Source organism: Cicer arietinum, chromosome 2, assembly GCF_000331145.2.
Source record: "Cicer arietinum cultivar CDC Frontier isolate Library 1 chromosome 2, Cicar.CDCFrontier_v2.0, whole genome shotgun sequence".
Taxonomy (NCBI): domain Eukaryota; kingdom Viridiplantae; phylum Streptophyta; class Magnoliopsida; order Fabales; family Fabaceae; genus Cicer; species Cicer arietinum.
The window spans coordinates 12765655-12775223 of NC_021161.2; the positions used below are offsets into that span (position 1 = coordinate 12765655).

Consider the following 9569-nt stretch of genomic DNA (forward strand, 5'->3'; position numbering starts at 1 on the left):
CTGATCTAGATTTAGTTGATAATTTAAATCTTAAGAAGCATTGTGAGTAAGTGGTAGCATATTCACTCCCTTTGAGAGATGTTGAGGAACAAATTACGCCAAAAAGTTGGTAAAGATGATCATGATGCAGATCATGAGGTCTTTGGATCAAACTTATTTCAAAAAGAAACAAAAAAGTTTTCAGATTAATAATAGTGTTTTCTGGTTCTTGTGCCAATGTTTTGGAAATCTCTACAATGAAAGTGGGAAAAAAAAAGTATGATAATTTGAGACTGAATGTCTAACTCTAAATAGCGAAGCCTACTTTTGAAATATGTCATACTCTTACTTAAGCCTTATTACAATACAAAAGTCCTCTAAAAGTGTATGTGTTTGTTGCATTGTGATTGCTACCTAGAATTCTTTCAACTCTATGATAGAGTGATGCATGTTCTAGGACTTGAGTGATAAACTCATAACCCTGAAAAGAAAGAATTGAGAGAAATTTTGGTGAGATTGTGTAAGAGAGAGTTGAACTTGATAAATGAATGTCTAATGTGTTGTTCTAATTTTACAAAAAAAATTTGGAGATGTTAAACAACCTTTAAGCATGATGGGTGTATTGTAGTAGCATGAACTTTGAGGATTGAGTGTGATTTGATTTGAGGAATTGAGTTTAACTTTGCTCTTAACTGTTACCCGATTTAAATTTAATTGTAGCTTAGAGACAAACAACAAACTAAGTTTGGGTCATTCTTCACCATATGCATATTTTTAATTGTTTAGTCTTATCTATCTTTAATCATCTCTTAATTTAGGGAGTTTTTGAATTTAATGAAGTGTTTATTTTCTTGTTTCCTCGATTTAAGTAGAGATTTTTTTTGTAGTTTTGCGTTGTTTTCGTGCAGTGCTGAATTTTAGTGAGAAATCAACATGACTTATGTGGAGTATTTCAACCATATCTAGAGTTGTAAATGTTCAAATGGAGTCAAACTAAATGCAAAGGAAAACTAAGATCAATAGCTACAACTTTCAGAAGAAATTGAAACCAAATTCAGACTCAAAAGAGAATAAAAATGCATTAGAAGTTAGACATTTGATGTTGTGCGCTGGAGCGCAAATGTCTACGCATGAGACACATTTAAGCAGTTTTCAATAATTTGTTTCTTTCCCAGGAGCGTTGGAGCCTCTTGTCTTGCGCTAGAGCGCACAACACTCTACAGAATGAATAAAATTGTGTTTTTCTCAAATTTTAGGATTTTTTGGCTATTTTGAAGTGTGGAGACTTGTGCCCTAGTGGAGAAATTCAGAGGAGGATGGTTCTGACACCATTTAAGGAGTTTTATCAATAATCATTCATGAATGTTTATTGTAATTCTTCTTTAATATCTATCTTTTTTTTTTCTTTGTCATGAGTAACTAAACCCTCTTTGTTAGGGATGAGTAGAACATGATGAAACTCTTGAATATATAATTTGATTTCTGATTATTTGGATGAATTTATTGAATTATTTTTCTCATCTTTGTATTTAATGTTTTTTATTGCTTGATCACTTTTAAACTGTTTTAAGATTTTTATTTTGAAATGAAAGTGGACTTGATAAATGTTTGAGATGAGAAATTCATGACTTTGTAATCAAGGAATAAATGCAGACATGTGAAACCAATTGAGATATTTGAAAATGCAATAGATCAATATGAGAATTCTTGAACATATAAGCTAAGTCTAATCTTCAATCCACTAAGGAATTATGAATTACTTTGGAGTTAAAATTTCTATCACTAAGAAAATATGGCAAGAATAATAAAGAAAATTCGGTAATAATTCAATAAAGAAATTCAATAATCATACTCAAATTAGAAACCGTAGTTGAATTCAAAGTGAAACTCATCCCTAATATTTTTCTCATTATAAATTTCAATACTCATACTTTTGTACTTTGACAAATATACTAAATCAATTCGAAAATACTTTTGTACTTTGACAAATATACTAAATCAATTTGGTAATTTTTCTTTCTAGTAAGTTAATATAACGCAATCATTGAGTTCGACATTCAGTATTACCTTTTAATTATTACTACTTACAAAAATTGAATACATTTACTGAAACACTATCAATTATCAATATATATTATCGTAGGTTATTGGAGTGATGCAATGTCATATATAAAATTCCTTCAAATTTGGAAGCATATTTACATTCTAGATATTTAGTGGATAATATGACATATCCAAATGTTACTAACACACACTAATGATAATATACATTTCAAAATTATTCATGACTTTGGAGTATTGTTGAATTATTTTAAGGATAGGGATCCTATTGAAACATAAGGTAGGAAGAGAAAGCAGCAATAGAATAAGAAAAAATAATATATAGAAGAAATTGAAGTTATATAATACCTATCGAAAGGTTAGAAAACCTACTTAATAAATAGAGTAGTTTTTGCATTTTTTTTTCTTTCTATTTTCTTTTTCCTATGTTTAGGTAACAAATTTTGGTTTTTACTTTTCTCTTAATAAAATACTAAGCATATTAAAAAATTGTTTCATATGTGCTTGTAGAACTCTTCTCAATTTTGAAGAGTCTTGAGAGTATATGTCAATTATTTCCAAATAGGACAAATGAAAATGGAAAGGATGTGGATCAAAAGGCATTAGGTGAAAAAGTTGAGCTTGTAATTTTTCACGAAATGTGCAGCTTATTTCAATATGTTTTGTGCATTCATGAAAAGTTCAATTGAAAGTTATATGACATGTAGATTTTGTCACAATAAAGAAAGGTAGGCGTTGTGAAAGGAACCTAAAGATCGCGAAGAACATATTGAGCCACTAAAGTTCACAAGTAGTTGTAGCGAGAGCGCAATATTTAGCCTCTGACAAAGAGCGAGACACGTTTGCTTGCTTTTTGAAACACCATGTGACAAAAGAATCACCCTAATAAATACAAAAATCCATGACTGAACAATGAGTGGTTGGACAACAAGTCCAATTGATAGTGTGAGTGAATGAACAGTTGCTCGCTAACAATGTCGATCAGAGATGTCGAGTTGTTATAAGTTAAATGTTGGATATATAAGATAAATGACTCATATACTCATTTCTTTAAAAAAATTGGTAGAGTTGTAGTGTCGAAATCTTTTGTAGATCCGAAACATTTAGTTCATTGTTGTTCTTGTACTCCCTAATACCTTGCAATTATACGAGTTTTTTTTAATTATTTTCTTTATAAAAAAATGCGTTCAAAAAAATTTTCAAATTTTTTCTATTAAATTAGACTTGATTCCGTAAATGAATTTTGAGGTCGTAACTTATGTTCTTCATTTTTTCTCCAGAAAATACTTGGGGTAAAAGTAATATAGTTTATATTGATTGATAAAAAATATTTTTAGATGCATAATCATTAAGAGTATGTAAACATTTTCTTTATAAATAATTAACAGTAATTAAGTGAATTATGTAGACATTTTTGTCAATGTGCACAAATAGATTTTGTTCTTTTATATTAATATTTAAAATTATTCGTCAATTTTCAATTAATAAACTAAGACTCAAAATAATTGGATAGAAGAGTTTATGTACAGTTCAGGGGAATTAAGGATAGAGAACTGTTACATGAAACGATTTATTAAATATAGTAGCATTTATAAAGTCTTTTTCTCAACAGTAAAATTACTGTGACAATAAATGACATACGCCAGAAGTTCTGCTGATGATCCCAAATTAAATTTACATGGTGTAGTAGTAGTTTCAATTAATATAGCCAATAAAATCAAACATGAGAGGGAGGCCATAATTGAAAAAAAATTCCTCTTCAAAATTTTCATAAAATTCAAATATGAGAAGGAGCCAATGAAAAAATATTATAAAAAATAAATTATAGAACACTTAAGTTTAAATTATATTTTACCAATTACTTTATAGTCCTAATTTGCAATTATTTTTATATTGTGAAAAATTCAAATAAAAATAAGTACAAAATTCTTACCAATTTTTCTTCTTGAAATGCTTCTTTGAAGAGTACCTTGAAAAGCTGGACACCATTACTCTGATGATGAAGTTCTTGAGATGACATAGTTCAATCTTCTAGGGAACAAACGTACAAAATTATGTAGAGTGTCTCACTCAGAAAAAAGGATGTGATATATAAATTCACAATTACACACGAAATTAATGGTCAATTATATGGAGATATAAAAAGGATATTTTGGTTTTTTTTTTTTTTGTACTCAATAATTAATTTTGGTTTTATATGGTTGATAATGCTGGATAAGAAAATCAATCAATATGATAATTTTTAGCAACTCCAATCAAGGAGAATTCAGTTTAAATCAAATATATACTATTTCGAAATATCAGATATAATCAATAATATTTCTCTAATAAAAACAAATCAATAATATTTCCTTCCAAAATATAATTTATTTATTTTAGTAGCTTCTTTCTCTCTCACTAATTCACTCCCTCCCATCTTATCCAATTTTTCGGGTTAAAATTATCTATCTTTTAATCTTCTATTATTTACTTTGTTCTTATCTTTCTTCTAATTGATAATTTTTTTATTTAAATAATTTTTATTAATTTATTTTAATCACTAATTTATCTCAAGACAATAAATTCAACAATAAACAAACACCATAAATGAGATATATATTCAATGCAATGCAGTGCAGTGCAGCAAAGGTCCAGATAAATTAATAAGATACAAAGAAACACAAGCTGGATTATTCTAATGATTTTTGCTTAGACACAAAGAAGCATCTTTAAGTGTGGTGGGGTGGTGCTATTCTGCAACTTCTGCAGATTTTCTGATCTCAAGACAATAAATTTTATTTTAGTTTATTCTCAACCAACTTCATGTGCTCTTTTTCACCTTTCTTTGAAAACAAAAGTGATTATTAAACTAAGTGCTTCTCTGAGTTTGAGTTCAAACCAAGAAAGCACTCACATTCACTATTGAGAAGTGAAGAGTTCAAAACCCAATGACTCAAACCCAAGAAGAAAAGTTTGGAATTTGAGGCAAATGTTTTCATTTTTCCAATGCTTAACCCAATGTTTGATGTTATTCTTCTTCAAACCATTCTTCTTTTTGGCTTCTCTTTCTCTTCTAATATCAACCATGAAGTCACAACTCTCTTCTCATGGCTTCATACTTCAACTTCAACTTCAACACCACCACCTTTATCTTTCTCTAACTGGAACATTCTTGATACAAATCCATGCAACTGGACCTACATAACATGTTCCTCAACTTCCTTTGTAACTGAAATCAACATTCAATCTATCCCTCTTCAACTTCCTATACCTTCCAATCTCTCTTCATTTATCTTTCTTAACAAGCTTATCATTTCTGATTCCAATCTCACTGGAACCATTCCATTTGACATTGGTCATTGTTCTTCACTTACTGTCATTGACCTTAGTTTCAACAATCTTGTTGGTTCCATTCCTTCAAGTATTGGAAAACTCAAAAATCTTGTCAACTTGTCTTTGAATTCAAACCAACTTACTGGAAAAATCCCTTATGAGATTAGCAACTGCACTAGTCTCAAAAGTCTTGTCCTTTTTGATAATCAGTTAAGTGGGAGTATCCCTTTTGTGATTGGAAAGTTGTCAAAACTTGAAGTCCTTAGAGTAGGAGGAAACAAGGATATTGTTGGAAATATACCTCAAGAGATAGGAGAATGTAGTAATTTGACAGTTTTAGGGCTGGCTGATACAAGAATTTCAGGTTCTTTGCCTGTTTCTTTAGGTCAGCTTAAAAAGCTTCAAACTTTGTCAATTTATACTACTATGATATCTGGTGAAATTCCAAGAGAGTTAGGTAACTGTTCTGAACTTGTTGATTTGTTCCTATATGAAAATAGTTTATCAGGTTCTATTCCTAATGAGATTGGTAAGTTAAAAAAGATGCAACAGTTGTTTTTGTGGCAGAATGGTCTTGTTGGTGATATTCCTAATGAGATTGGTAATTGTTCAAGTTTGAGAAACCTTGATCTATCCTTGAATTCTTTATCTGGAACTATACCTTTGTCTTTAGGGAGTCTTTTAGAGCTTGAAGAGTTTATGATTAGTGATAATAATGTATCTGGTTCAATACCTGCAAGTCTTTCAAATGCTGAAAAGCTTCAACAGTTGCAAGTTGACACAAATCAGCTTTCAGGTTTGATTCCACCTGAGATTGGGAAGTTGTCAAATTTGATGGTGTTTTTTGCTTGGCAGAATCAGCTTGAAGGAAGCATTCCTTCCAGTTTGGGAAACTGTAGTAAGCTACAAGCACTTGACTTGTCTAGAAATTCACTCACTGGAAGTATTCCTGGTGGACTGTTTCAGCTCCAAAACCTCACAAAAATGCTTTTGATTTCGAATGATATATCGGGTTCGATACCCTCGGAAATAGGAAGTTGCAGCTCTCTTATAAGGTTGAGGCTTGGAAACAATAGGATTACTGGAAGCATTCCTAAGACAATAGGAAGTCTTAAGAGCTTGAACTTTTTAGATCTATCTGGGAACCGACTTTCTGGGCCGGTTCCCGATGAAATAAGAAGCTGCACACAACTGCAAATGATAGACTTCAGTACTAACAATTTACAAGGCTCACTTCCAAATTCCTTGTCATCACTATCTTCACTTCAGGTATTGGATGTATCTTTTAACAAGTTTTCAGGTCCATTACCAGCGAGTTTAGGCCGTCTTGTTTCTCTAAGTAAGTTAATATTAGGCAATAACTTGTTTTCTGGACCAATTCCTGCATCACTAAGCCTGTGTTCAAATCTCCAACTTCTTGATCTTAGTGGAAACCAGCTCAGCGGAAGCATACCGGCCGAGCTAGGACAGATTGAAGCTCTAGAAATTGCTCTCAATCTTAGTTGCAATTCAATAAGTGGAACAATACCACCTCAGATATCAGCTCTTAACAAGCTTTCCATACTAGACCTTTCACATAACCAGTTAGAAGGAGATTTGCAAGCTCTTTCCGAGCTCGATAACCTTGTCTCCCTCAATGTTTCCTTCAACAAATTTACCGGATATCTTCCGGATAACAAGCTTTTCAGGCAACTAACATCAAAAGACCTCACTGGAAATCAAGGACTTTGCACTTCAGGTCAGGACTCATGCTTTTTAAAGGATTATAGCAAGACTGATATGGCACTGAATGAGAAGAATGATGTAAGAAAATCGCGAAGGATTAAGCTTGCCATTGGTTTGTTGATAGCCTTAACAGTATTAATGATACTTATGGGTATAACTGCTGTCATCAAAGCAAAAAGAACCATTAGAGATGATGATTCAGAATTAGGAGACTCATGGCCATGGCAATTCATACCATTTCAGAAGCTAAACTTTTCAGTGGAACAAGTACTGAGATGTTTGATCGATAGGAATATAATCGGTAAAGGATGTTCTGGTGTTGTTTATCGAGGTGAAATGGATAACGGCGAAGTCATTGCTGTGAAGAAACTGTGGCCTATAACAACTGATGAATTAGGAGAGGCATTGAAGGAATATAAAAGTGGAGTTCGAGACTCGTTCTCAGCTGAGGTGAAGGCACTCGGCTCGATCCGCCATAAGAACATTGTAAGGTTCTTAGGTTGTTGTTGGAACAGGAGAACAAGATTGCTTATTTTTGATTATATGCCAAATGGAAGTTTGAGCAATGTACTTCATGAGAGGACTGGAAATTCTCTGGAATGGGAACTTAGATTCCGAATTCTGTTAGGTGCTGCAGAAGGACTTGCATATCTACATCATGATTGTGTTCCTCCTATAGTCCACAGAGATATTAAAGCCAATAACATTCTTATTGGACTTGAATTTGAACCTTATATTGCTGACTTTGGCTTGGCCAAGCTTGTTGATGATGGTGATGTCGGTCGGTCGTCCAATACAGTTGCTGGTTCCTATGGATATATTGCTCCAGGTTAGTGTGCCTGCACATGATTGAACTCTATTCTTCTTCTGCATAATTAAGTCACAACAATTCTTTTTGTGAAGATTCATATAGTAATTGCATGCACGTGATTGAAATCACATTTAAGATCATTTGTTTGGATTTAATTCATATACACGCCATCAATATAAAGTTTTTTTACACTGTGAATCAATCATAACCATTGAATCACTAAAAAAGTTTGATTGTAATCCTTATATTTTCTAAAGCCGCACATATGATTAGCTGCAATATGCTGAGTGTAAAACTTATTCCACTGATGATGTATAAAAAATTGAAATCTAGTTTGTTAACGCATTGAATTTGTCCCAGAATATGGCTATATGATGAAGATCACAGAGAAGAGCGATGTTTATAGCTACGGTGTAGTTTTGCTAGAAGTCTTGACTGGTAAGCAACCGATTGATCCAACGATACCGGATGGTTTACATGTTGTTGATTGGGTGAGACAGAAAAGGGGTATTGAAGTACTTGATCCTAGCTTACTCTCTAGACCAGAGTCAGAAATAGAAGAAATGATACAGGCATTAGGAATAGCATTATTGTGTGTAAATTCATCTCCTGATGAAAGACCAACAATGAGAGATATAGCTGCCATGCTCAAGGAGATAAAGCATGAAAGAGAGGAATATGCAAAATTTGATGTGCTTTTAAAAGGGTCTCCTGCAAAAGTTGTTGCAACATCTTCATCAGCAGCATCAGTCATGCAAAGTTTGAATACAAAATGCAACAACACAAGCTTCTCTGTGTCTTCACTGCTTCATTCATCTTCAAGTTCTAAGTTGGTTTTCAAATGATGAATTGGATATGTATTTCTAGCAAAGAAGCTTCTTTTTCTTTATTATTATTATTACTTTTTTTCTAAATGATCCTTCTGTTATTGTTCTTTATATGTATGTAAATTTTGTTATAGCTGAATTAAAATCAACAAATAGATTCAAAAACTACAAGTGTGGCTTTTGGTTGGGAGTGTCATTAATGTGTAATCAAATCTAAATAGTTTGAACTTATTGATGTCAAAGTTCAAATTCTGGTACTGTCTGAATAGCCCTGAAATGTAGTCATATGTTGGTGCTATTATTAATAACTAGATTATGGCTCGTGCGTTGCGCGGATATTAATTAATTAATTTTATAAATTTTATAAGTAATATTTTATGTATTATAAATATAGTTATCTTATAATATTACTTTATTGATTCGTAATAATTGAATATGATTAGAAAAATTAAAATGAGGGAAAATCATGTTTATCATAATCATTTAATTTAATTTTTAAAATATGTTGTAAAATTCGTATGATAACTTATTATATAGGATAATTGTTTGACTCATTGTACTTTGATTGTCAATTTATTTTTCAACATATAATGGTATTTGTATTTATTTGATAAAATAAAATGTAAAATACAAACCCAACAATAAGATGTAAAAATTTAAAAATATAATTGACTATTTAATATTTTTTATTTTAAAAAAATGTTAATATTGAATTATATTGTAGAACATATAATGATAATTTGTGTATTTTCTGTCAAATAGAATATATATTTTTATTTTATAAAATGTTACTACAAAAATGAATTGACATAAATTGAAAGTAACTATAAATGGATTGACTTTAATGAGTAATT

General features: G+C 31.3%; 1 protein-coding gene across 1 annotated transcript; it reads left to right on the plus strand.

Moving 5' to 3' along the window:
* Positions 1-4651: 4651 nt before the first annotated feature.
* On the plus strand, positions 4652-8972 carry LOC101495505 (uncharacterized). The gene is made up of 2 exons (XM_004490162.4): positions 4652-7906; positions 8249-8972. Exons 1-2 carry the CDS (start codon positions 5026-5028, stop codon positions 8731-8733), a joined length of 3366 nt encoding a protein of 1121 aa, XP_004490219.1. The 5' UTR covers positions 4652-5025; the 3' UTR covers positions 8734-8972.
* The last annotated feature ends 597 nt before the right edge of the window (positions 8973-9569 follow it).

Bases quoted from the DNA above. Each gene is read 5' to 3' on its own strand.
- LOC101495505 (XM_004490162.4), top strand. From the start codon at position 5,026: ATGCTTAACCCAATGTTTGATGTTATTCTTCTTCAAACCATTCTTCTT. The intron at 7,907-8,248 runs GTTAGTGTGCCT...AATTTGTCCCAG, and splicing joins CTATGGATATATTGCTCCAG to AATATGGCTATATGATGAAG.